This window comes from Dioscorea cayenensis, chromosome 19 (genome assembly GCF_009730915.1).
Source record: "Dioscorea cayenensis subsp. rotundata cultivar TDr96_F1 chromosome 19, TDr96_F1_v2_PseudoChromosome.rev07_lg8_w22 25.fasta, whole genome shotgun sequence".
In the NCBI taxonomy this organism is placed as follows: domain Eukaryota; kingdom Viridiplantae; phylum Streptophyta; class Magnoliopsida; order Dioscoreales; family Dioscoreaceae; genus Dioscorea; species Dioscorea cayenensis.
Genome location: NC_052489.1, coordinates 30,907,409 through 30,934,250, shown reverse-complemented (window position 1 = coordinate 30,934,250; position 26,842 = coordinate 30,907,409). Strand labels below are relative to the sequence as shown.

Below are 26,842 nucleotides of genomic sequence, written 5' to 3'. Positions count from 1 at the left end.
AATAAATAAAATCTTTTATGAACAATTATTTTAGTAATTTATAATTAGCAGAACGTTAAAAAAAATGTAAAGATGATCCAACGGAACAGGATAACAATTCAAAAGAGGGTAAACGGGCCGGATTTCTTCACTTCGGATCCAACCCGTTTTCACAACCCAACCCGATCCGCTACCCCGTTCTGGACGATTCTAGGGTTTAACTACGGCAAAAAGAAACAGTCTCGAAGTCGAAGGGCTGTTCTCGTTTTGCCGCTCTTACTTCAATCTCTTGCGGGTTTTGCTCTACTTCGTCACTCGAATCAGATCTCCTCTTCGAACCCCTCCAATGGCGGTATGATCGTATCGAAATCTTCTTTTTTGTTATTGTTTATCCCATCTTTGTTGTTGATCTATCTGTTGTTCTATTGCTGCTGGATTGTGCGTGTAGGTTGAACGGCTGCTCAAGGATGAAGCCACCGAAGAGAAAGGAGACCGTGCAAGAATGGTATGATTTCACCTTTTGTTGTGGTTTTTATGGTTTTGTTTCTGAAAAAGGTAGGATTTTGCCCTTGATCTTCTGTGCGAATGTTGTCAAGTAATGCTGGTGATTGTGATCTAATGTAAATTGATGTTTTTTTTAAAAAAAAAATTTTGGGAAGATTTTTAATTTTTGTGAACTTGATATCGATTTGGATCTCAATGAAACGTTATGTAATTATGAGCTTTTGAACTGAAAGTTTGCTACTTTAGTTTGGATATGATTTGATTAATTGGAACAGGCATCATTTATTGGTGCAATGGCGATAGCTGATTTGGTGAAGACCACCTTAGGTCCGAAAGGAATGGTATTATATTCTCTTCTTTCTTCTTTCTTTTTGGTCGATCAGTGCTGTTTGGCTCTTGAGATGAGTGGAAGTTGTTTAACGTTTCTATGCATGCATATTGCTAATCTAGGACAAGATCTTGCAATCAACTGGAAGGGGACACAATGTTACTGTCACTAATGATGGTGCCACCATCCTGAAGTCTCTCCACATTGATAACCCTGCTGCCAAGGTCCTTGTGGGTATCCTTCACTAATGATGTGCACATGATCTTGTTGAACTTTACATTTGAATGTTTGCTCATTAATTTGTGCATTCCTATCAAAGCTTTGCAAAGAACATGTTCCTCCTTAGTCTTTAATGGTCAGATATTTCTAAAGTTCAAGATGATGAAGTTGGTGATGGGACAACATCTGTTGTTGTTTTGGCTGGAGAGCTTCTTAGAGAAGCTGAGAAGCTAACCATGGCAAAGATTCATCCAATGACTATAATTGCAGGTTTACATAAATTTTCTACTGTATAACATTCACAGTGCTAATGGCATAGGCCGCTTACTTCATTGCGAACTTATTTAAAATGGATCTATGTTATGTGATGTAGGTTACAGGATGGCTGCTGAATGTGCTCGAAATGCTCTATTGCAAAAGGCCATGGATAACAAACAGGATCCAGGTTTTTTTTTATTAGAAAAATTTCACTTCGCAATTTGTTCTTTTGTGCCTTCGTGTTATTTCTATGTTCCAATTTGTTTCGGAGAGTGAAAAGTGTTTTATTGGGTCTTTCACATTCAATCTCACTTTTTCACATATTAATTCAATATTTTCATGCTGGAGTTTGATCAGACGTGATTAGATTCACCTACCCATATGCATGCACTTTCGCACCCTTCATGCACATGCTTCCTATATCTTGCTGTTTCTTCAGTGAATGGCCTTTTATCATGATATTCTCATGTGGCAATGCAGAGAAATTTAAGTCAGATCTGATGAAAATAGCTATGACGACTCTTAGTTCAAAGATACTCGCCCAAGACAAGGAATATTTTGCTCAATTAGCAGTGGATGCTGTCATGAGGCTCAAGGTGACGTCGGTCTACTTCCCTAAATTACATTACCTTCTATTTGCATTGTGAGCAATGTTTAAATGTAAAAGTAATCGTTAGTTTTAAACAATTTAATCTCTCCCATGCTTAATTTTTATGGTTTCTGAAATGGGTTCTTTTATTTTTGGCTTGTTCATGGGTGATTGGTCATGGCATTATATTTGATAAATACCATTCTATCCTTTTCCTTCTATGTATGATTAGCTAGATTATTTCTAGATAATTAGTAATGCAAATATGAGAAGATGCACATTTATATGACAAGCTATACTTTTAAAACAACAGGGCAGTACAAATTTGGAGGCTATCCAAATCATTAAAAAGGCTGGAGGATCCCTGAAAGATTCATTTTTGGATGAAGGGTAAGGTTTCAAGTTCATCAGGGTTTACAATGCATCAACAAAGCATCTCATTGCATTTTATTTTTGCTTTCAATCTAATTGACTTATTTTCTATGTCTATGTACATTGAATAAATTTACACCAAAAAGTCTCAGAGTACCATGCACCTTGTTCATGAAGCTTTTTTTCCTGTAACATATAGCAATGTTTGCTTTGCAGGTTTATTCTTGACAAGAAGATTGGCATTGGCCAGCCGAAACGCATTGAGAATGCAAAGATTTTAGTGGCAAATACTGCAATGGATACTGATAAAGTCAAGATATATGGAGCTCGAGTTCGTGTTGATTCAATGGCAAGAGTAGCACAGATTGAGCGGGCAGAGAAGGAGAAAATGAAAGAAAAAGTTCAGAAGATCATAGGCCATGGAATCAACTGCTTTGTTAACCGACAATTGATATACAACTACCCCGAGGAACTTTTTGCAGATGCAGGAATATTGGCTATTGAGCATGCTGATTTTGATGGGATTGAGCGGCTAGCTCTTGTGACGGGTGGTGAAATTGCCTCTACTTTTGATAATCCAGAATCTGTTAAGCTAGGCCACTGCAAGCTCATTGAAGAAATTATGATTGGGGAGGACAAGTTGATTCATTTTTCTGGGGTAGAAATGGGTCAGGCGTGTACCATTGTCTTGAGAGGTGCAAGGTATGTTCTTGAGAGCATGTATCAACATTGCTGTTCAAATTTTATTTTGGGGACTTCAACTATTAATCCCTACATGGTGCAATTAAGCTAGTAGGTGTATTTCTTTTTCATGTTTTTTTTTATCACCTACATTTTAACTGTGAACCCAGGAGTTGCCTATTGAGTTCTTGTAGTGTAGAAATGGTTAGGTTTAGAGATATAGGTTTGAGAAATGTCATTAATTTAAACTGCCTAATTTATGTTCACTATATTTTTTAAATCTTTTGTTGTGTAGCTCCCATATGCTGGATGAAGCAGAGAGATCTTTGCATGATGCATTGTGTGTGCTATCCCAGACAGTGAATGACAGCAGGGTTCTACTTGGTGGTGGATGGCCTGAGATGGTAATGGCAAAAGAGGTGGATGAACTTGCACGGAGGACTCCTGGGAAAAGGTCCCATGCCATTGAAGCTTTCTCACGTGCACTTCAATCTATACCCACCATCATTGCTGATAATGCTGGTTTAGACAGTGCAGAACTGATATCTCAGCTTCGTGCAGAGCATCACAAGGAAACAACCAATTCTGGCATTGATGTGATCTCTGGCGGGGTAGGGAGAAAACAGCCATTTTTTTATGCATTTATTTTCAGATTTTTCCAATTCTTTTTGTTCAATGAGATTTCATTTTGGTTGCAGGTAGGGGATATGGAGAAGCTAGGAATCTCAGAATCTTTCAAGGTGAAGCAAGCAGTCTTGCTTTCTGCTACTGAAGCTGCTGAAATGATCTTGAGAGTAGATGAGATCATAACATGTGCTCCAAGGAAGAGGGAAGATAGAATGTGAGTGATGGTGTGTGATTTTAAATTAATAGACATTCGACTGAGGAAGAGTTGTACTATTTTATCTATGTTGCATTGGATTTTGCTAGTGTTTTTGTGCCTTATCATCTGAAATGCTTTGAACTTTGTGAAATCTTTAATTGAATTATTATGGATGAGTTTCTGGCCATTTATTAGGCGAGGTCGTCTGTTGATTTTGTACTACATGAACATTTTGTTGGAAATTGAGAGTAAGTGGAAGAAAGATGTCAAGCATGTGTGTGATTTTTAGTGGGTTTGGTTGAGTGGTGCCAGTTGTAGGATTGTTCATGTTGCCGCCACAAAGGTACAGAGGGTTAGGTCTCCTAACCTTCATCTTCAACTTCTAGTGGACCTGCAGCTTTTTCTTTCTTGTTTTTGTCTGTGTTCTTCTGTGGATAAGAGCATCCGTGACCAAGAGGATGCACACATTCTCCATGATTTCTTATTTTGAATATTTTGTTCATTAACCATTGAGCATCTATATTCAGCAAAACCATAAAACAGGCACTCGCTGGAAATCACTACATAGTGCGCTCAGAGCCCAGGGTACTGTTGCTGAACATGGCCTTGTTCCAAGATTTTTCCAGTATATAGAAAGGTACCCACTCCACTCTAGTGTTTGCACATGGCTCTTCACTACTCTCTCATTGTTTCTTTCACATTCTGCATTGTTTTCTGCTACTGTCAGTATGGATTCAGCTTGGAGAAACAAGCAGAGAATGATTTCAAGAAATGGATCTCATGGAATGTCCAGAATCACAAGAGATATGTCAGTGTGAAACCGAGCTCTGTCTTTCTCCATGGCCAAAGATCTCTAGATTCCAAGCTAGTGAAGGCAGAGGCAGCAAAGGTGAGATACATTGTGAGCCAGGATGGTAATGGTGACTTCAAGAGCATTAGAGAAGCTATAGACAGCATTCCATTTGCATAACACTAGAAGAGTCATTCTTGACATCAGACCAGGGATGTACAGGTATATATATCACACATGCATTCATCTCCATACAATAGTGTATTGTAGTGAACATATATATATATATATATTGATTACATATGTGATGGTTTATCATTTAGGGAGAAGATTGTGATTCCAAAGAGCAAGCCCTACATCACCTTTGTTGGAAGCTCTGGTGATCCACCAATCATTACCGGAAACGATACTGCAGCTACAAGGGGCAGCAATGGCATGCCACTGAAGACCTTCCACAGTGCAACAGTTGCTGTCAATGCAAACTACTTTGTAGCTGCCAACATAAGATTTGAAGCATGCTCTACTTCTACTCCTTTCAGATATACATGTAAAACTTGCTTGTTTTTTTAAACTCATTTATATGTTTATTCAGAATACTGCTCCATATCCAGAGGTTGGAGAGAGGGGAGGACAAGCAGTGGCTCTCCGCATCTCCGGCGACAAGGCCGCTTTCTATAACTGCAGTTTCTATCGTACTCAAGATACTCTTTATGACCACAAAGGCCTCCATTACTTCAACAACTGCTTCATCCAAGGCTCTCTTGATTTCATCTTTGGAAATGGCAGATCACTCTATCAGGTAATTAAGATGAATTCATAATAACTTATATCCAAAGAAAAACACCAGCATTAATCCATTAATGGAATTTCATATGATTGCAGGACTGCTACCTAAACTCAATAGCAAAAAGAGTAGCATCAGTGACTGCTCAGAAGGGGAACACAGCCACCATGGACAGTGGCTTCTCCTTCACCAAGAGCACCATTGCAGGCAGTGGCCTGGTCTACTTGGGCAGAGCCTGGGGAGACCATTCAAGAGTTGTCTTCTCCTACACATTCATGGACAATGTGGTCATACCTCAAGGTTGGAACAAATGGCACGTTCAAAGACCAGAAGAGTAAGCTATTTATTTAAATATTGCAAATATTAATTAAATAAAAATAATTATAGATATAAATACATATATGTTTACTTCTCTTTGGATCAGGAGTGGCATATATTACGGTGAATATCAATGCAGTGGTCCTGGGGCTAATTGGACCGGAAGGGTTCATTGGGCTCATCTATTGACTGACGAAGAGGCTCAACCTTTTCTTGGCACATATTATGTAGAGGGAGATTCATGGCTCTTATATCCACCATCATATATTTTCTAATTATTATTACCATTTGTATTCCGTATTGTGTGCCAACAACTCTTTCTATAATAATAATAAAATTCAAGAAATTTTATAATTAATTAATAAGATATAAAAGTTAAAAAGAACAGTCAAACATACACAAAGAAAAGGAAGATGGGGTGAATGTTCTATGAGTGACTTTGACTCGGGTGGTAAAATAAATTTAGATATCTTCTCAATTTGGACTATGGGCACGTGTCACAAACCGAGTGGATTGTTTTTTGTGGCTTGGAGATCAAGGGAATGGGATCCACATAAAAAGCAAACTGATCACCACGTCAGCACATCCACGTAGGATCCTTATCCTTCTTCTTTTGTGATTATAAAAATATCATCCGTTGGATGGAGATCGAACGGTTCCTACAAGAGTAAGCCCCGGAGATAATTGTAATCCAATACGGCACGTGATGCATTTCATGCGTCCATTTCGAGATCCGTGCGCCACATTATTTAGGCACGCGTTTCTGTTTATTCTAATCCTTCATTCAAAAGACGTTTTCACCCTCGTCCCTGGCTTCCCTTAATTTGACCAAAATATCCTCACCTACTTACAGTGGTCATTAATCTCATGCATTCAGATAGAAAAATCCAAGGCCCATAATTGTAACTTCGCTAATGTCACCTTCGTAATTCTAATCAACACGGAGCCTTGTCTTGAACCATCCATCTTTTCCGCATTCTATAAAGAAGACCCCACCGTCCAACATCCGTAAAACGTTCTTCACCGTTTCGTCCTGTGTTTTTCTCATTCAACCCCCTCTATTTCATTTTTATCTCAATTACTCCCTTGATTTTTTTTTCGGGAAATAGCCCTCGTTGCTGAATTTTCATTACGGACAAGTCCCTTCTCTTCCGTTCCGGTCCCTTGTTGGTATGAATGCTTCGACTTCAATGGCGATCGCTGCCGTGAGACCAAGCTCGCTTCTCCTCCTCGCTTGCGCTCGAACTCCACGTTTCTTCCCAAAATACCCATCTTTCTTCCCGAAATGCCCCCACCATCCACTCCCCGAAATGCCCCCGACGCCCCATCTCCGCCATCGCTGGAGCTCGGCCCTTCTCCACGGCGTCCGAGCACGTTTCCGGCTCCAACCCCTCCCTCCGTGACCTCTACATCCATGGCCTTCCTGTTGAACCTCTCGAGTTTCCACCCCGTCAAAGAGGAGACACAAGAGCTTGAGAGCACCCCCGATTTGGGAGTCAATGAGAGAGAGGAGACCGAGACGGAGAGGGATGCGTGGGCACTGCTGAGGAAGACGGTAGTCAGCTATTGCGGGTGCCCTGGTGGGTACCGTGGCGGCCGCCGATGATGGTATCGAAGCGCTGAACTACGACCAGGTGTTCATCAGGGACTTCGTGCCATCGGCGCTGGCGTTTCTGATGCGTGGGGAGAGCGAGATCGTGAAGAATTTTCTCCTCCATACCTTGCAGCTCCAGGTATGATGCTTAATTGCATAGCCTTTGATTTGTTTCTCCTTGTTGAATGTTTTGGAAACTCAATTTGCTTGATTTGGGAACAGAAAAAGATGTTCTTTTTCTTTTCTTGCTTTTTATTTTCCTTTTTCATCTGTGCTTTCCTGTTGGAATTTGATAGGGTTCTAATAGAATAATGATTTCCACTTGCGATGCTATAAATAAGTCCAAAATATATTATTTTGATGCAAGTTTTTCTCTTCAATGATCATTTGTGACTTAGCCTCCTAGTTTATTAACTTATCATAGATTGGGGACATATTTTTATTTCTGTTCTTGTGCCTGAAGACTTGAAGTCATTGTTGTTCGATCTTCACAGTTTCATCTCTGATGAGTAAGTATGGTAGTTGTTTGTTCCCTGATGCATTAATTTCATGATGATATTAGCTTCTGTTAAATTAAACTCCATTTTGTTTTTATAGGCTGCTCTGTATTCGTATAAGAAAACCATTGGATTATTTATTATCAGAAAAACCTTGACTAGAATTAGAATCGTAGGTGTTCTTATGAACAAATTGATTTTGACTTACATTTTCTTGTGCTTGCTTCTTCTGATTCCTTGTAGATTACATTTATGTGCTTGTAATTATCACTTGGTATTGATCAAACTCATATCTATGTCCCGTTGTCTTAAATGTTCCGTGTTTTTGTCTTTTCTGATGTTCAGAGTTGGGAAAAGACCGTTGATTGTTATAGCCCAGGACAAGGGTTAATGCCAGCTAGTTTTAAGGTTAGAACTGTGCCATTGGATGAAAACAATGAAGCATTTGAAGAGACTCTAGACCCTGATTTTGGCGAATCGGCCATTGGACGTGTAGCTCCGGTTGATTCTGGTGAGCCACTACTTGTGTGAATGAAGCTCCCACTGGATTTGTTTTGATTAAAACAAGATTTGATTGTCATTAATTCGTGTTACGGTGTGCTTGCAGGATTATGGTGGATTATTTTGCTGAGAGCATATGGGAAGATAACAGGGGATTACGCATTACAAGAGAGAGTGGATGTGCAGACAGGCATTAAACTGATCTTGAATTTATGCCTTTCAGATGGTTTTGACATGTTTCCTACACTTCTGGTCACTGATGGGTCTTGCATGATAGATCGACGCATGGGTATCCATGGACATCCTCTTGAGATTCAAGTAAAGTCTCTAATCATAGTTTCAGTGTTAACTTTATGCATTATTTTGTTGATTGTCAGGTAATCATATCTGATGAGTTATAAATTTTGCAGGCTTTATTCTATTCAGCTTTGCGGTGTTCTCGGGAAATGATCACAGTGAATGATGGATCAAAGAACCTGGTGCGTGCTATCAACAACAGGCTTAGTGCTCTGTCATTCCATATCAGAGAGTACTACTGGGTTGATATGAAGAAGATCAATGAGATATATCGCTACAAAACTGAAGAGTATTCTCATGATGCCATCAACAAGTTCAACATCTATCCGGAGCAAATTCCTTCCTGGTTGGTTGATTGGATTCCTGAAAAAGGCGGCTACTTGATCGGAAACCTGCAACCAGCTCATATGGATTTCAGGTTCTTCTCACTTGGCAACCTTTGGGCCATAGTTTCATCTCTAACAACTCCAAGACAAGCCGAGGGAATTCTAAACCTTATTGAGGAGAAATGGGATGATCTCATCGCGAACATGCCTCTTAAGATATGTTATCCTGCTTTGGAATACGAGGAATGGCGCATAATCACTGGTTGTGATCCAAAGAACACGTAAGTATTATTATTATTATTATATCTGTTGCTTCTAATTTTGAGAGTTCTTGAAGTATTGGCATTAGAATTCTTGAGAAATGATCTTAAATCATATAATTTGCAGACCGTGGTCGTATCACAATGGTGGTTCTTGGCCCACACTATTATGGCAGGTATCCTTAATCTCCTCATCTCTGTTCTATTTACACGAAAATTCACCCAAATTTTTTTGATCCTGATCGACTGATATACTCAGGAATTTTGGTAATTTCAGTTCACTCTAGCTTGCATCAAAATGGGAAGGCCGGAGTTAGCTAGGAAGGCTGTTGCAGTCGCTGAGAAGAGGCTTGCCGAGGACAAGTGGCCAGAGTATTATGATACAAAAACTGGAAGATTTATCGGCAAGCAAGCACGTCTTTACCAGACGTGGACAATTGCTGGCTTTTTAACCTCCAAAATGCTCTTGGAAAATCCTGAGCTCGCTTCCATGTTGACATGTGAGGAAGATCTTGAGCTTCTAGAGGGCTGCGCCTGCAGTCTGAGCAAGAGTGCTCGTACCAAGTGTTCCCGATCCGCCGCAAAATCTCAGGTCCTCGTCTAATTCAGTGGTGCCTTCTTAGTCTTACTGGTGGTATAGAGGAACAATAAACATGAGAATGTGTTCCATTTCGCATTATATAAGAAATGGAACCACTCTAGTACTTACTATAGGCGTCGATCATCACTGCAATTGAAACTGATGATCAAGTTTATTCTTACAAATTCATCTCACAATGACCGCAGCTCATTGTTTTTAGATGGAGCTCATCATTGTGACAAATTGTATTGTAGTGAATCCATTCACTCAAAACCAGCATGACTACTGATTCATATCAGTGTAAAGTGTGCAAGTACAACTTAATTCCATTATATATAAACATATAAATGTGTTGTTTCATGTTACTGTTTCATCTTCTGGTACTTAATACTGTTGACCAAATCCAGGAGTAGAGATTTGTGTGCAAACTTGCCCCTCAACAACACCACAGAACACCCAGGCTTCAAGTTACGGACATGATTTCCAGATTATGTGGGGTTCCCGGTATGGGGCCTTATGTATATTTGCCTTGAGTTCCAGGTGTAAACAAAACAAGGACATCACACCGTACGACATGATCCAGCATGCTCCTGATACTTGTCTATCAAACGACATAGATATAACTTATGCTGTAAAATTCCATGCAATCCCCAAAAACTATACAAGTAGAAGAAATACATCCCATTGGGATCAAAATTAACTCATAAGATTTACAGCAGAACAGAGTAATTAGTTAATTATCATCCTATACGGTAGAGGTCTAGACGGTTGTAGCCCAGACGGAGAGAATACATTGCCTTCTTGAACTCAGCCCAGGTGAATGATTTGTATCGTCGAGGTGCTTGCGGCGTGACAGTCTCAGGGAACGCGCAAATTTGTGCATGTAGAGGTGGTCCGCCGAAGTAAATCATCGACAACCTGCTCGATGAGCTTCTGCTGATCGCCATTGCCCTGTGTCTTACACTCATCAACCTTCCATTTGTCAATGCCTGCAGTATTATCAATGTATACAAATACAACACAATGAGGTACAAATAAATACAAAGAATACGAATATGATGACGACGACGACGACGGTGAAAATACAAACCCGGAGAGCATCTCCTACAATGAGATAAAATGCGGTAGGATCAGGTGGTACAGGGACCCAAACAGGGCCGTCGGCGGGATGATGCCAGGATCTGCAAGCCGGGGACATCGTTGGAATGGAGTACGGTGATGATCTGGGGATCGGAATGGTCACCGAAGCCAATCTTGGAATTTCTGGTGGTGGACTTTGATGAAGGATTATTGTTATTATGATTATGATTATGATTATGATTATTATAAGGCTCATCTGCTTGTTGGATTACAGTGTAGTGATTGAACCTTAACAAAGAGTCATTCTCAGTGTCCCTTATAAACTTACTGAGGCCATGCACGTCCTCAAGTCCAAGTCCTTCTCCAAGCATCTCCAGGATCTCGCTTGCCAGCTCCCTCATTGAGCTTGCATATTCATTCACCACTTCACTGCACATCAACCATATATATGCATTAATTTTTTTATCAATACGTTAAAATACAATACAATACAATACATTTCAATTGATAGGATTGGATTGCTCAACTAACTAAAATATTTGCTTGGAGGAAACACAAACACCATGAGATATATGAATTAATGAGAGACTCGATCTGGCCATCATATCATGCATATATCCATGGTTTTAATTAGTGTTTGTTAGCACAAGCACCTCATTGAAAAGCAAGGGATGGACTGGAAACACCAACCAAACCAATAATATTGATTGATTTGATGGATTCCTATTCTATTGCCCTTTCACTTAATTTGTCTTTGCCGTTAGAGACCCTCCACCAAATTAAACACTAACTATCATGCATGGCCATGCCAGCAGGAACAAATTAATAACAAGATCATATTCAAAATATATTGAAATATTAATACATACCAGAACTTTGTAGGATCTGTCTTGCAAATGCTTAGTGCCTTTTGAGATATGAAAGAAGGATTAGTGTTGAGAAGAAGGTATTCCAAATCACCGATATCACCGGTGAAACCGATGTTCCTTACGCCGTAACCAAGCGGGTTGGGTGGTCCAGCTTGTTGCTTCTCTCTTGCAGGCAATGAGAAGAAGTTCATGGCTTCAGCTTCCATACTTGAAACAAGATCATCAGACACTCCATGATTAACCACCTTGAAAAAACCAAACTCTTCACATGCTCTCACAATGAGCTTTGTAGCTCTTTCTCTTCTCCATGATAAGTCTATCACTGGCACACTTGCTGCTCTAATATTCCTCTCCACTCCCACTGGCTCTACTGAAGCAACAACCATCACTAATTACTCTACCACTTCTCCTTCTCTTCCTTAATTTGTCAATGTGAATGTGCTGCAGTCTAGACTTTTATATATATATATATATATATATATATGTCTCTCTCACTCAGTACTCTACATCTATTTGCACACTATAAATGAGTATAATAATAATAATAATAATAATAATAATAATAATAATAATATTGATGATGATAATAATAACAATAAAAAGGATAAGAAGGAAATTCAGTAGAGAGAATGAGTGAGTGAGAGAAGGGGAGTGTGATAGATAGCATGTGAGTATATATACATACGTGGATATGAAAGGGTGGAAGAGTACTTGTAGGTCAATGTTGATATGCATGAAAAGATCTGGCTGTCTGACTACAACGTCTACTTAAGAGAGACAGCTCGGAAGAGGTGGGGTTTTCCATTGATATGATGTTTTAATTAATATCTTCTTAGACCAAATCACTCATTAATTAAAACATACAATTGTTAGATTTTATCTTATGATTTGAGTTGCCGCCTCCGAGATATTTCACAGTCACAAAGCCACTGGGTTCAAATGATTAAAGATAATATTTCAGGTTGTTTGGGAAGAGAGAGAAAATACCAAAAATTTAAGAGTTTAAAATTTATATAAAAATATTAATTCTATAGAAGTTTATATCATAATAATATATATTTAAAAAAAAATATTTATGGTTCACATATAAATAAGAAGCCACGTAGCAACTACAAAACAGGGGAAAAAAGTAGAAAGCACTAGAAGGAAACAAAAAAAAACATATTTCAATAAAAAGACAATAAATTAAATCCGTAGGTACTATCACTATTTAATAACTCAAAATAAAGACACGTGGAGCGCTAACGCCCCCCGTATGTTATTTAAACAACTGAGGGTTTGTCTTCATTGTTAAAAAATTAATAGTTTTCAGTGATTGAGAATGAGAGACAAAGATTGATCCTGTTGTTTGAAAAATTATTTTTTTTTTTATGAAAAAATATTTTTTTGTATGTCATTTAAATAACTGAGAGTTTGTCTTCATTGTTAAAAAAATTAATAGTTTACAGTGATTGAGAACGAGAGACAAAGATTGATTCTATTACTTAGAAAAATATTTAAACAACTGATGCTTTTGTCTTCATTGTTAAAAAAATTATTAATAGTTTTTAGTGATTGAGAATGAGAGACAAAGAATGATCATGTTACTTGGAAAAAAATATTTTTAAGAATAAAAATAAAAAATCTAATCTTGTGTTGTTAGTTTAATTTAGTAATTACTACTATGCCAAAGGATTTGATATGTCATGCGGAAAATGAGGATTTGATTTGAATCAGTGATTATTACTTCACTATGCACCCGTGAAGTGAAGTATGCTGCGATGTAGACTAGATTATTTATTTATTTATTTATTTATTAAAAGATTCGTTATGGTGGGAATGTATATCTCTTCCGGTGGAGCATAACAATTCATTGTGTCATTTATAAAACACACATATTTAAATTTAACTTTTACTAGAAGGGATTGTTTCATTTTTTTTTCTTAATTTTAATAATAATAAATAAATTTTAACTTTATTAAATAGAAAGGAGACGATTACAGTTAAACAAAAATAATACAATATAAAATAAACAGTAAAAAAATAGTTATAAATTTAGAGTTAATACCAATGATTTGCAAGAATATACAAACAAATATGATTTTTAAAAAATGTCAACCAATATATATATATATATATATAACAATATATCAAACATCCAAGATTTTTTTTTTTTAAGATTTGGAGGAACATAATAATCATATGACACGAATATCTTGAAAAGTTAATTTCCAATAATTATAGACATGTATATATATATATAAAAAAAAAATCTTTGAAAGCATAAGTGGTTGGTTTATTATTAATAATAATAATAATAATAATAATAATTGCTGGTTCCCACAAGTGAGAATAGATTGATTGGACGTGATTTGAGTGCCAGACAAACATTTGACACTCAAGGTCCAAGAAGGTCACAAGAATGAATTAATGCTCTTCTATTTTTATGCAATACTAACTAATCCTTTCATTACCTACCCATTAACCCAAACTTAATCTTAATTAATCCCCCTCTAATCACTCCACATGGACACACATTAACCCAACATTAAAAAATAAATAAATAATTAATTAATTAATTAATTTTTTTTTAAAAAAAAAGAATCCCTTTCAGCATCACCATCAATAATGGATATTTTTCATGCAATGCACCGGCAATTTGGGGCGTCAAGCTCAACTTGATTTGATGGCATGGATTAGATAGTTTTTAGTATTAGATTGTCACAGTTCCTTTGGTCAACATTATTCATAAACCAAATACATTTAATTAAAAAGGATTGAAATAAGTTGTTTCTTTGACTAATTAGTTAATTAATTAATAAGTCATTAACTTGATCCTATGAATTTAATATTAGTTGGCGATTAGTGTTAGGGAATCTTTTTCATTAATCCAAATAGGACTCCCTCCCTTCACCCATGTGTTATCACCAAACATGGCTCAAATAATTATTATTATTAAATAATTAGTTTCATTAAATATTATTATCCTTACTGTTATATGATTGACATGATTATTAATGAATTTTGATCCACAAGACAGTCCCGGTTCATATAACCATCAACTTCCATTGTATTCATTTAAATTAAATCAATTCAGACAAATAAATGAAATAATTCATTATATTATTAAAATCATCAATTATGATTATAGACAAGAACCATCGGTGAAAAGATATATATTTTTATAATATAAAATGATACTAAATGTGAATTACATATTGTGAAGAGAAACAATGATAAGAAATAAATATGAGTGGCTTTGTAGGCATGTGCGTGTTAGTCACATGTTGACTTATGTTATATAGATATATTAGCATATATATTATTATGTTAGTATATAAGGATATATTAGCATATAATATATGCTAATAAGATTATCTCTCATCGAGGTTGGATATGAGGGTATATATAACTCGGGGATTTTTCTTATTGTTTTTCTTCTTGGGAGGCGAGCTTGAGAGTTGTTCGAGCCATCGAGATATTCTTCGTAGTGGATTTCGATTCCCGACCCAGGTGGAGCGTGAGGCGAGAGTCTTGAACTCCACGTAATTCTGTCAATAAGTGGTTTGTGTGTGTTTATCTTTCTTTCTCTATTATAGTCCTATCTTTGCATGTGTTTTGGAGACTAACCTGAGCGGGTTATTGGGACATCTCGGGTGTGTTAGTGCTTAGAAAGGGGTCTTAAGTGAAGCATTAAGTCCCCCAACAATTGGCATCGAGCTATTGGTTTATAGCTTGGGTAAATTCTGCGCACAAGGTGTTCGACAAAATTCACGAAAGATGTCTTCACTTGGTAATGCTAAGGTTGGGAAGTATGAGATTGAGAAGTTCGATGGGAAGAAACGATTTCTCCTATTGGAAGATGCAAATGAAGAATTTGTTGATATCACAAAAACTACACAAAGGCACTTTTTGGGGAAGGAAAAAGAAACCCAAAGAAATGAGTGATGAAGATTGGGAAGATCTTGATATGGAGCCCGTGCACTGTTATTTTAATGTTTGGATAGGGATGTCGCCTTCTTGGTGAATGACGAGGCGGCAGTGACTAGCGATGATGGTTGAAAATTAGAGTCCAATTTCATGACCAAAACCTTGACAAATCGCATCTACTTGAAGGCCAAGTTGTGCACTTGCAAAATGGATGAAGGAACTTCGATCAGGGATCACATAAAGCAAGTTTGAAAGGATAGTTTCAAATTTGAAGGATGTGGAGGTCAAAGTAGAGGATGAAGATCAAGCTATTCTTTTTGCTACTTTCTTTGCCACCATCATTTGAGAACCTTGTACAAACATTGATGCTTGTGGGTGAGACACTCTCTATGAGCGATGTTAGAACATCACTCTTATCGATGATCTTGGGAAGATGGCTACGGTGGAAGAGTGGACAAAGAGCAAAGCACAAGGATTGTTTATAAGGGGAAGGTCAAATGAAAGGGGAAAGGTGCTAAAGAGGAAATCAAGATCAAAGTCGAGACCTATTGCAAAAGTAGTATGCTACAATTGCTGGGAGAGCTTGGGCGTTATAAGAGCCATTGTTCCAATAAGAAAGTAAATTGGAGGAAGAAGAACAACAAAAAAATAACAAGGGAAAGCGGTCGAAAGAAGAAGCAAGCTATGCTTGAGATGAGGACAATGATGAATGCTTCATGGCGATCAAGGTGAAGACATTTACGGGAAATGGATGCTCGATTCGAGTTGCTCTTATCACATGTGTCCAAATAGGAAGTGGTTTACAACCTATGAGAACATTGATGGTGGTAATGTATTGATGGGCGATGATCATACTTGCAAAAGCAGTTGGGCTTGGTTCGATTAGAATCAAGATGCATGATGGGATTATCGAACCTTGACAAATGTAAAGGCATGTTCGGTTGAGGAAGAACTTGATTTCACTTGGTGTATTGGAATCCGAGTGGGTGCAAGATTGTGGCCTACAAGGGAATTCTAAAAAGTTGTTCGAGGGCTCCATGGTGGTGATGAAGGGTGTTTGTCATGGTAATCTATATGCTTTGTTGGGTATGACAATCACGAGATAATGCGACAATTGGGATTTCAAAAGCGGTAACCTATCGGATTGTACTAAACTTTGGCACGTCGTCTTGGACATATGTCGGGAAAAGGGTTTAACTCTACTTGGAAAGGAAGGTTTGTTGAAGAACTTGGAGAAACCTTGCATGGACTTTTTGTGACCACTGTGTGTATGGGAAGGCACACGAGTCAAGTTCACCACAAGCAAGCACAAGAGTAGAAGACTATTAGACTATGTGCACTGCGGACGTATGGGGGGCGGCTAAAGTTGCTTCAAAAGGGGTTCGAGATATTTTTGTCTCATTTATTGATGATTACTCAAGATATGCTTGGGTATATTTTTACGAAACATAAGAATGAAGTATTTGAGACATTCAGCGGTGGAGAGCGATGGTTGAGAGCAGAGCAGGGTGAAAGTTGAAGACAATCGAGGTCGGGATAATGAGTGCAGTACTGCGAAGGTGTCTTCGAGGAGTTTTGTGATCAAAGAGGGTATTGTTCGACCTTTGGACGATTAGGAATACACCACAGCGAGAATGGGGTTGCGAGAGAGTTTGAACCGTACATTACTTGAGAGAGCAAGATGTATAAGATCTAATTACGGTTTTGGGCGGGAGAATGGTGGGCGAGAATCGGTGGCAGCGGCATGCTATATAGTGAGCAGAGCTCCACATTCCACCCTCGATGGTGACACACCCTACGAGACTATGGTCGAGGAGAACATCACGGACTATAATGTTCTTAGAATTTTTCGGTTGTACTGACTTACTATCATGTGAAAGAGAATAAGCTGATCCTAGAGCCAAGAAAGCAATTTTCTTGGGATATGCAAAAAGGAGTGAAAAGGCTATACGCCTTTGGTGTATGGAAGATTCAAAGTTTATAATCGGCGGGGGATGTTACTTTTGATGAGAATTCCATATTAGCTTTGCCTAAAAGCTATGAAGCCTCTTGATGGTGATGGTGATGAGTTAACAACTAACACCCAAGTGGTGGAGATTGATGGATCCGAAGACCAACCATGCCCTGACCATGTTCATGAGAATGTTGTTGTAAATGAACATAAGGAGGTTCATAAACATAATACACAAACACTACTGAGTGAAAAGCGAGTCTTTGGCTACTACTAGGCCAAAGAGGCAAGTTAAAATGGTTCAGAAGTTTGGGTCAGATGAACCTCTGAAACACTATGGACAGGTAAATTTGGTTGAGTATGCACTCTCGGTGGAGAATGATGAGCCGATCGCACTTTTTAAGCAAGCTATCGAAGATGAGAATAGTGAGAGATGGTTGGTTGCGATGGAGGAAGAGATGGAATCTCTTGGAAAAAAACAAACATGGGAAGTTGTTCCGTTGCCCATTGGTAAGCATGCTATAGGGCATGTAAGTGGGTGTACTAAGAAAAAGGAAGATTCATCTAAATCTTGTGGCACAAGGTACAAGGCAAGACTAGTTGCCAAGGGATTTTGCACGAGAAAGAAGGGGTGGACTACAATGAGATATTTTTCTCCCGTAGTGAAGCACACCTCTATCCGTGTATTGTTGAGTTTGGTAGCTCATGGTGATCTTCATTTGGAACAACTTGATGTTAAGGCGGCCTTCTTACATGGTGACTTAGATGAGGAAATTTATATGCATCGGTAGGGAAGGGTACAAACTCGAAGGAAAAGAGAATCGGGTTTGCAGCTTGAGGAAATCACTTTATGGTTTGAGCGATCGCCTCGGCGATTGGTACAAGCGCTCGATACTTTTTATGCTCAAGAAGGGTTACTCCAGAAGCAAGTATGATTGTTGTGTTTACTTTCGTAAGCTTTGTGGTGATGCATATATCTATCTCCTATTATGCGTGGATGACATGCTCATTGCTAGCAAGAGCAAGGTGGAGATAGATAGGGTTAAAGTCTCGACTTCGATGAGGGAGTTTGAGATGAAGGATATGGTATCGCCAAGAAAATCTTGGGTATGGAGATCAAAAGAGAGGTCAAGCCGTAAGCTATTTCTACATCGGAAGGGTTACCTTGAGAAAGTAATATCACGGTTTGAAATGCAAGATGCTAAGCGGTGGTGACTCCATTGGCCCCACATTTTCGTCTCTCTAGTAAGCTATCTCCCACAATTGATGAAGAAAAAAAGAACACATGGCTCGTGTTCCTTATGCTTGTCGCGATGGCGGTCTAATGTATGCGATGGTATGTACCGTCCGAGATATTTCACGAGGCGATCGGTGTGGTTAGCGATTCATGGCGAAATCAGGAAGGCTTGCTGGGAAGCGGTGAAATGGATTCGAGGTACTTGAAGGGTACCATTAGCATGGGTTTGTGTTTTTGGTGGAGAAAGATGTCGATTGAGTGGGTTTGTGGACTCGAGATTATGCAAGTGATCTAGATCGGCGGCGTTCCACTCTTGGTTATGTATTTCGGATATTTGGTGCTCCAGTTAGTTGGCGATCAGTATTACAAGCCACAGTGGCACTATCTACCACAGAGGCTGAGTATATGGCCGTGGCGAGAAGGAGTGAAAAGAAGCTTTGTGGTTATGGGGTTTGTTAGATGATTTGGGGGATTGAGCAAGGCACGGTGGACTTGGGGTGTGACAGTCAGAGTGCAATTCATTTGGCTAGAAATCAGGTGCACCATGCTCGTACCAAGCATATCGATGTCCGGTATCATTTTGTGCGGGATGTAATAGAGGAAGGCTCTATCTCCTTACTCGAAGGTGCACACCGGTGACAATCCTGCGAGACATATTCACCAAAGTTGTTCCAAGGAGCAAGTTTCGACATTGTTTGAACTTGCTCGATCTTGATTATGCTAATAAAGGGAATTTTTGGGGTTGGGAATCGACTATTTGAGTTTGGTGAAGATGTTCTATCTTGATGGTCTCGAGCATGAAGAAATCCTTATTCGTTCCACATTTGGTATCAAATGAGAAGCGAGGTGGAGAATTGTGAAGAGAAAGCAATGATAAGAAATAAACTATGAGTGGCTTTTGTGGGCATGTGCGTGTTAGTCGCATGTTGACTTATGTTATATAGATATATTAGCATATATATTATTATGTTAGTATATAAGGATATATTAGCATATATTATTATGTTAGTATATAAGGATATATTAGCATATAATATATGCTAATAAGATTATCTCTCATCGAGTTGGATATGAGGTATATATAACTCGGGGATTTTTCTTATTGTTTTTCTTCTTGAGGCGAGGCTTGAGAGTTGTTCGAGCCATCGGAGATATTCTTCATGAGTGGATTTCAATTCCCGACCCCCGTGGAGGCGTAGGCAGAGTGCTAGAACTCACGTAATTCTTGTGATAAGTGGTTTGTGTGTGTTTATCTTTCTTTCTCTATTATAGTCCTATGTTTTGCATGTGTTTTGGAGACTAACCTTGAGCAGGTTATTGGGACATCTACGGGTGTGTTAGTGCTTCCGAAAGGGGTCTTAAGTGAAGCATTAAGTCCCCCCAACACATATAATCTATTGATAATATGCATCATTTGTATGGAATCACAACTATCAAACTATTAATTCCAACTGCCAACCATAACTGAAGCTCACTGCCTAATTTTTAATCAAAAATTAAAAGATTACCAACTCCTAAGTCCTAATTCAATAAATATTATAAATTGTTATGAGTACAATAAAAACAGTAAATATCTATTGTAGCAAATGACAACACTCTAGTAGATTACGGTATTGTAACAACCATCATTTTTGTAACAGTTGACATCTATCTGCATTTTATTGTTGTAGTCATTTAGCAGTTACTCATGTTTTATTGTACCAATCACCTAGTATTGTTACTATTTCACTTATCAATATATTTTAGACTCTTTAATCAAATTTATTTTATCATCTATTTTACTCTTGAGTTGTTATAAATGCCCCTCATTTGTTATAAATGAGAAAGAAAAAAATATATAATAAAAAAAGAATTGAAGTATAATCAAAGGTGTTTATTATATAATTTTTTTATTTTTTTATATTATTTATATTGGTTTTTAAACTTATCTTATATTTATGAAAATTTATATATATATATATATATATTCCACGACCGTTAATATCAGTAGAATTTTAATCCAATGATTATGCCAGTGTATTACTAACCGTATTATTATATTTATAAATAGTAACACAGTAAAAATATGAGATGTACTAATATTTTAAACATAACTATTCAATTATATTTATATAATAATTTAATTAATCACAATCATACAATCATATTTCTAATGCACCTGCCCAACATATCAAACCCATTTCTCTGAGGCATATGCTTCGGTACTGTTCCGTTTACTATTTATCTACTGTTATTGCTAATCTCTCTCATCCTGATTCTAAATTAAGTATGTACTACTAGTTGCATTTACAGTATGAATCCCTTTTTTTTCTTTTTTTATTAATTTTTTTTCTTTATCTTTGTACCTAATTGCATGTTGATGATAAAATTTAAGTAATATAATATGTTTGCGGTGTTATGCTGCACGTGAGGAGAACAATAGAAAAGATATTATATTAAAAAGAGTCAAATACACTGTGAAAGCCAAAGAATTTTATATTTATTTTTTGTTTAAAATAGTCATACAATTATGTGATGATGATGGTGGTCCAATATTTTCATTTGTTTATTTATTTATTTGAAAGTGCATGAACCCGGGTGGGAAAGGAACACATAATTGGTGTGTGTGTGTGTGTGTATATATATATTAAAATGCTTAAATGTATCTTTGTCAAATTGCCTGTTGGTGGGCATTTTCTATGTATATATTTTCAAAAGTAAAATATATTGTTGTGTTTTGTGCAACCAAATTTACTCAATTTAATTGAATAAATCATGTTAATTACATAAAGTATAGAGTTTGGAGATTTGTTTTATGCAATATGATATATTTGTTTTATGAAAAATAATATTATTATTTTCATTTTTTTCTTGAATTTAAAAAGAGAAGTGATTTTAAAGAAAAATTGTAAATTGTTTTTACTAATCAAGAGAGTATTAGCAAGGATTTGATTATATTATTAGAATTTTTCTCAAATTTAAAGCATGTATATAATATTTCCATAAAGTCATAGATTTTTTATTATTATTATTATTGAAATTTAGTGAACGTTTTTCAGCCTTGATCACTTGCTATTTAAATGTTTGTTTACTATATATATATATATATATTATATTTTCATTAAATATTATAAAGTAATGACGTAAAATTCAATTAAACTGAATAAGGAAAATTGTGATATCTTAATCCATACTAGGAATAATAACTTACAATAGCTAGAGTGGATGCACACTCAAATAAATTATTGATATAAAACCATCACAATATTCACTAATTTTAAAAAAATTAAATTAGAAAATCCAAATTAAAAATTCTTTAAAAAAATAAATAAATTTTGAAATAACAAAAACAACAAAATGGCATGTTTCAGTGGAAGACATGAAAAGAGGTGGGCTAGCAAATGTTTATAATGTGTGAAAGAAGATGAGACATGATCCAAATCTGAAACATTTTGAGTTTTGAATTAAGTCCAAAAATAAAAACACACACTGAGCTATTTTTTAGATTCTTGTCTCTTCTTGGCTTGGCCTAAGCACCAAACGGGTTGGGTCACACCAAGTCTCTTTCCGACATCATTTATGTCGATTTTTCCTTCTCATCGGGTCTAGTCGAATCAGGTCGGGTCTGATCGAAAGATTTGTCTTCATTTTAAATCAAATTTTTATATATATATATATATATATAATATTGAATTAATCTATGAAGGGATATATGAGGGAATTTTCAAGTCAAATAAATATCAAAAGTAAAGTGAATAAAAGGGAGTAAAGATGGGCAATCGGATCCGAAAAGAGAAAAAAATGTGTTTTTTTGGATAATAATTTTAAAAATAAAAATAAAACAAAGATACGAAAAATAAATTCTTATTTTCCAAATATAAAAAGTTAAAAATAAACAATAATTATATAGAGTTAATTGAGAATAATGTTGAGATTGCAAAATATTTGTTTTAATTATTTCCCTTAATAGTAAACTGCTGGGAGATTTGTTTTTGTTGCTGCTATAAACAGGGACTAATGGTAGAGAAAACACTTTTATAAATAACTTGTAAAAAATACAAACCAAGAACTATGGATTAATGAAAACAATATTCTTCAGCCAAATTTAAAATAACATCTAGATAAATAAATAAATAAATTACCAATTGTTATGAATCAGTAAATCTCTATTTTATAATACAAATTTTCATTAACATATGTGTTTCTTGGGATATGGGCCAATCTTGGAACTCAGGCCCACTTGTATGAGTGGTCCAAATCACAATCAGGCCCAGGTATCAGGCTTACATTTACATGCTTCCATCCTATTGCACTGATATAATGTGTTAATATTTAAAGATGTGTATATATATATATATATATATATATATATATATATATATATATATATGCATTTCTTTTAGAAAGAGTGGAAAATCAATATATTCCAATAATTTATGATTAATATTTCTAAAATAGTACATGATGAGCTTTCCTTATCAATCAAATTTAATACATCAGCAAGATATTTTTTTTTTCTTTCACTTCATCAGCAAGGAAAAGAAAAACTCATGGGTTGCTAAATATTGAAAAAAAGAATTGAGAGTTATTAATATTTAAAAATCCATATATATCATTGTTAGAAAGAGCGCAAAATCAATAAAATAATACGAGAGTGAGCTTTCCTTATCAATAAAATTTAATACATCAACAAGATATTTTTTTTCTTTCAATTCATCAACAAGGAAAAGAAAAACATATGGTTACTAAATATTTAAATTATATATATAGAAAGAAAGAAAAAAAAAAATGAGAGTTGTTAAACAAGAAGCATAAACTCATGTCATCATAGTTCTAAAATGTCATTCTCTTCAGTCAAAGCTTTGAAGTAGAAGGCAAAATATTCATTGAAAAGCTGCCAATTTTATAATCTTGCAATAATTCTTTATATTCTTCCCTAGAATGAACCTTGTCAGCCATAAGACAAAAGCTTGCACCCCCTTTTTCTCTTTTCTCTCTCTCACATCTCCATGCACTCTTTGTCTAAGTATATATGAACCTCTATTATTATTATTATTATTATTATTATTATTATTATTATTATTATTATTATTATTATTATTAAACTGAGAGCAATGCAAGACACAGAGCAAATCACAAGAAGAGCTCACATGCCTTTTTCTTATCTTATCTTCTTCTTCTTCTTCACAATCTTCTATCTATCTTCCCTTCAAGCTATTCAAGAGTTTGATAGGATTCATGGCCTCCCTGGCCAACCACAAACCCCACAAATCTCTCAGTTCTCTGGTTATATCACTGTTAACAAGGAGAATGGTAGAGCTTTGTTTTACTGGTTCTTTGAGGCTCAAACACTGCCTTCCAAGAGACCCCTTCTTCTCTGGCTTAATGGAGGTAATCATATCAATTATTTCTTTGTTTTATATATATATATAATTATGTTTATGAGTGTGGTGTGTTTATAGGTCCTGGATGTTCATCTGTTGGGTATGGAGCAGCAGTGGAACTAGGACCTCTAAAAGTTAAGAGGAATGGAACAGGACTTGAGTACAATAAGTATGCTTGGAACAAAGGTTTTCTGTGAATCTTCTTCTCTCAAATTTTTGTTATTTCTTCAATCTTTTGTTTTTCTGTTGTTTTAAAGTTTCAATTTTGCAGAAGCAAATTTGCTGTTTCTTGAGTCTCCAATTGGAGTTGGATTCTCTTACACCAACACATCCTCTGATCTTGCCAAATTGGATGATGGATTTGTTGGTAAACATTCATTTAATGCACTCTTATTATTATTATTATTTTTTATTATAATCATGTTCAGCATATAGAGATTGATTTTATAAAATAAAATAAAAAATTATTTTTATAGCTGAAGATGCATATAGCTTCATGGTGAATTGGTTGAAAAGATTTCCACAGTATCAAGCTCGTGACTTCTACATCTCAGGAGAAAGTTATGCAGGTATATTATTATAATTTTTATTTATTATTTATTTTATTTTGAAAGAAGGTATATTATAATCTAAACTAAATTCATATTAATAAACCAAATGGAACAGTTTGCAGTGTTTTTTTCAGCAGATAAAACATTTATGTCCAGTTGAAACAAAACAGGGCTCTTTCCAAGAATTTTTTCTCAGTCCTTTACATTCAACTCTGAGAATCTTCTTAACTTTTAGCTCATGAATAAATCCTTCTTATTAAACTTCTGGTCAAAAAGTTCAATAAATAATTTTTAAAAGAAGTGTTCAAAGATAAGAAACAGGTTTTCTGGAGCATAGACAAAGATGTCAGTATAACACTGTTCAATATCTCCATGAAAAGATGCCATTTGATTTGCAGGTCATTATGTTCCCCAACTCTCTGAGCTCATCTATGAACGTAACAAGAACACCAAGAACTACCCATTCATCAACTTCAAAGGCTTCATGGTGAGCTTGCTGATTTAAAACTAACTCTATTTTTTTAAAAAAAAAAAAATTATCTTTTAACAAGCCAAAGTAATAATAGCAATATTGAATTTTGTTTGCAGGTTGGCAACCCTGAAACAGATGACTATTTTGATTCCAAAGGGTTGGTGGAGTATGCATGGAGCCACACTGTCATATCTGATCAGATTTATGAGAGGGTTAACAAAGATTGTGACTTCAAATTGTTCAATAACTGGACCAGCAAATGCATTCAAGTAATGGACATGGTGTTTGATAGATACAGAGATATAGACATATACAATGTTTATGCACCCAAATGCAACAATGCACATCCATCATCATCATTATACTCAAAGGTATTAATTTATTATAATGATTCATTTCATCTTGGAAAAAAGTTGAAAACACTTGTAGGTAAAACAGAAACAGAGGCTTTTGCAGAGGACCAGAACTCCAGCAGGTTATGATCCTTGTTACTCAGTTTATGCAGAAGAGTACTTCAACAGAGTTGATGTTCAGAGAGCAATGCATGCAAGTGTTATTAATAATGGAAAGTGGAAGGTCTGCAAGTAAGTTAAGCAATCTTATTATAATGCTAAAAAAAAAAAATGTACATAAATAAACACTTTTGTTAATCTTTCTCTTGTCTGCAGTGAATCCATATTGGACATTTACAACAACACTGTTTCCTCTGTTCTTCCCATCTATTCCAAGCTCATTAAGGCTGGACTAAGAATATGGATTTACAGGTAATTAAATGCTGTTATTATTATTAATGGAAAAATTCAAACATGAGACTCAGAATTCAGTGAACAAGTGTTTGTAGCTGTTGTTGTTTTGTTCCTGGAACAAATCAAATGCATGATGAGTCTTGTGGTGGTGCTGTGCAGTGGTGACGCAGATGGCAGAGTGCCAGTAATTGGGTCCAGGTACTGTGTTGAATCTCTGGACCTACTTCTCAAGACACAATGGCAGTCTTGGTACCACAACCACCAGGTCTTTCTTGATATTATATATATATATATATATATATATATATATTAATTTAGTATTTCAATTTGATTGAGTATATATATATATATATATAATATGGAAGTTAAGTCATTTTATGATGTAGTAGTGATTTGGTTTTACTTGGTTTATTGGGATTGAGGGGGGGATGCAGGTAGGAGGGAGGTTTGTGGAGTACCAAGGACTGACAATGGTGACTGTGAGAGGAGCAGGTCATCTTGTCCCTTTGAACAAGCCCAGTGAGGCTCTTGTGCTTATTAACACTTTCCTTGGTGGACATAAGCTTTTAACAAACAAGTGGAAATGAAATTATCTTCTCTCTCTATCTCTAAGCAGATTGAAGACATTATTGTACTTCTGAAGAACAGTGGCATTATTAAACTGCTTACTTTTATCATCACTAGTTTTTGTCTTTTATTTTAATTTAATTTAATTTAATTTATTTATTTATTTATTTTTGGTTTAGTCAAATGTTTTGCCAAGAATGGCTTTTCACTTATTTTTACACACTTCAGTTTCCTCACTCCTCACTAGATTTGTTTTCAACAATAAATGATCAATTTCTTTGCAATTTTCCAATTAGTTGAAATTGTGATTAGGTTTTTTTTTTTAAATAATAAAATCCAGTTATTTAAACTCTTATAAAATTTTGGGGGAAAAAATCAAAATTAAAGAGATACATAT

At 36.0% G+C, this 26,842-nt stretch overlaps 4 protein-coding genes and 1 pseudogene across 6 annotated transcripts; 4 read left to right on the top strand and 1 right to left on the bottom strand.

Moving 5' to 3' along the window:
- Positions 1 to 176: 176 nt before the first annotated feature.
- On the top strand, positions 177 to 4,015 carry LOC120250668 (T-complex protein 1 subunit beta). Its single transcript, XM_039259498.1, has 11 exons — positions 177 to 331; positions 428 to 484; positions 759 to 824; positions 934 to 1,045; positions 1,172 to 1,300; positions 1,404 to 1,475; positions 1,769 to 1,884; positions 2,191 to 2,267; positions 2,466 to 2,951; positions 3,226 to 3,541; positions 3,629 to 4,015. Exons 1-11 carry the CDS (start codon positions 326 to 328, stop codon positions 3,773 to 3,775), a joined length of 1,584 nt encoding a protein of 527 aa, XP_039115432.1. The 5' UTR covers positions 177 to 325; the 3' UTR covers positions 3,776 to 4,015.
- Positions 4,016 to 4,379: 364 nt separating this feature from the next.
- LOC120250669 (probable pectinesterase 53) lies at positions 4,380 to 5,982 on the top strand. Its single transcript, XM_039259499.1, is given in 6 exon segments — positions 4,380 to 4,711; positions 4,713 to 4,765; positions 4,867 to 5,056; positions 5,136 to 5,342; positions 5,426 to 5,661; positions 5,752 to 5,982. Coding segments are annotated over 6 exon segments (1,149 nt in total). The 5' UTR covers positions 4,380 to 4,417; the 3' UTR covers positions 5,921 to 5,982.
- Positions 5,983 to 6,672: 690 nt separating this feature from the next.
- On the top strand, positions 6,673 to 10,071 carry LOC120250039 (neutral/alkaline invertase 1, mitochondrial-like). The gene is given in 7 exon segments (XM_039258784.1): positions 6,673 to 7,215; positions 7,217 to 7,378; positions 8,082 to 8,247; positions 8,344 to 8,555; positions 8,648 to 9,141; positions 9,248 to 9,296; positions 9,398 to 10,071. Coding segments are annotated over 7 exon segments (1,695 nt in total). The 5' UTR covers positions 6,673 to 6,930; the 3' UTR covers positions 9,725 to 10,071.
- Positions 10,072 to 10,316: 245 nt separating this feature from the next.
- On the bottom strand, positions 10,317 to 12,269 carry LOC120250258 (annotated as a pseudogene).
- Positions 12,270 to 23,563: 11,294 nt separating this feature from the next.
- On the top strand, positions 23,564 to 26,509 carry LOC120283820 (serine carboxypeptidase-like 26). 3 transcript variants are annotated; one of them, XM_039290573.1, is made up of 10 exons: positions 23,564 to 24,116; positions 24,188 to 24,295; positions 24,381 to 24,476; positions 24,586 to 24,678; positions 25,059 to 25,147; positions 25,249 to 25,503; positions 25,562 to 25,716; positions 25,801 to 25,896; positions 26,038 to 26,143; positions 26,313 to 26,509. In XM_039290573.1, exons 1-10 carry the CDS (start codon positions 23,840 to 23,842, stop codon positions 26,463 to 26,465), a joined length of 1,428 nt encoding a protein of 475 aa, XP_039146507.1. In that variant the 5' UTR covers positions 23,564 to 23,839; the 3' UTR covers positions 26,466 to 26,509. The 3 variants fall into 3 exon arrangements, with proteins under 3 accessions (XP_039146507.1, XP_039146509.1, XP_039146508.1); XM_039290575.1 differs by having other exon boundaries at positions 23,565 to 24,116; positions 25,577 to 25,716; XM_039290574.1 differs by having other exon boundaries at positions 23,572 to 24,116; positions 25,571 to 25,716.
- The last annotated feature ends 333 nt before the right edge of the window (positions 26,510 to 26,842 follow it).

Bases quoted from the DNA above. Each gene is read 5' to 3' on its own strand.
- LOC120250668 (XM_039259498.1), top strand. The intron at 1,885-2,190 runs GTGACGTCGGTC...TTAAAACAACAG, and splicing joins ATGCTGTCATGAGGCTCAAG to GGCAGTACAAATTTGGAGGC. The intron at 3,542-3,628 runs GTAGGGAGAAAA...TTTTGGTTGCAG, and splicing joins TTGATGTGATCTCTGGCGGG to GTAGGGGATATGGAGAAGCT.
- LOC120283820 (XM_039290573.1), top strand. From the start codon at position 23,840: ATGCAAGACACAGAGCAAATCACAAGAAGAGCTCACATGCCTTTTTCT. The intron at 24,117-24,187 runs GTAATCATATCA...GTGTGTTTATAG, and splicing joins TCTTCTCTGGCTTAATGGAG to GTCCTGGATGTTCATCTGTT. The intron at 24,679-25,058 runs GTATATTATTAT...TTTGATTTGCAG, and splicing joins CTCAGGAGAAAGTTATGCAG to GTCATTATGTTCCCCAACTC.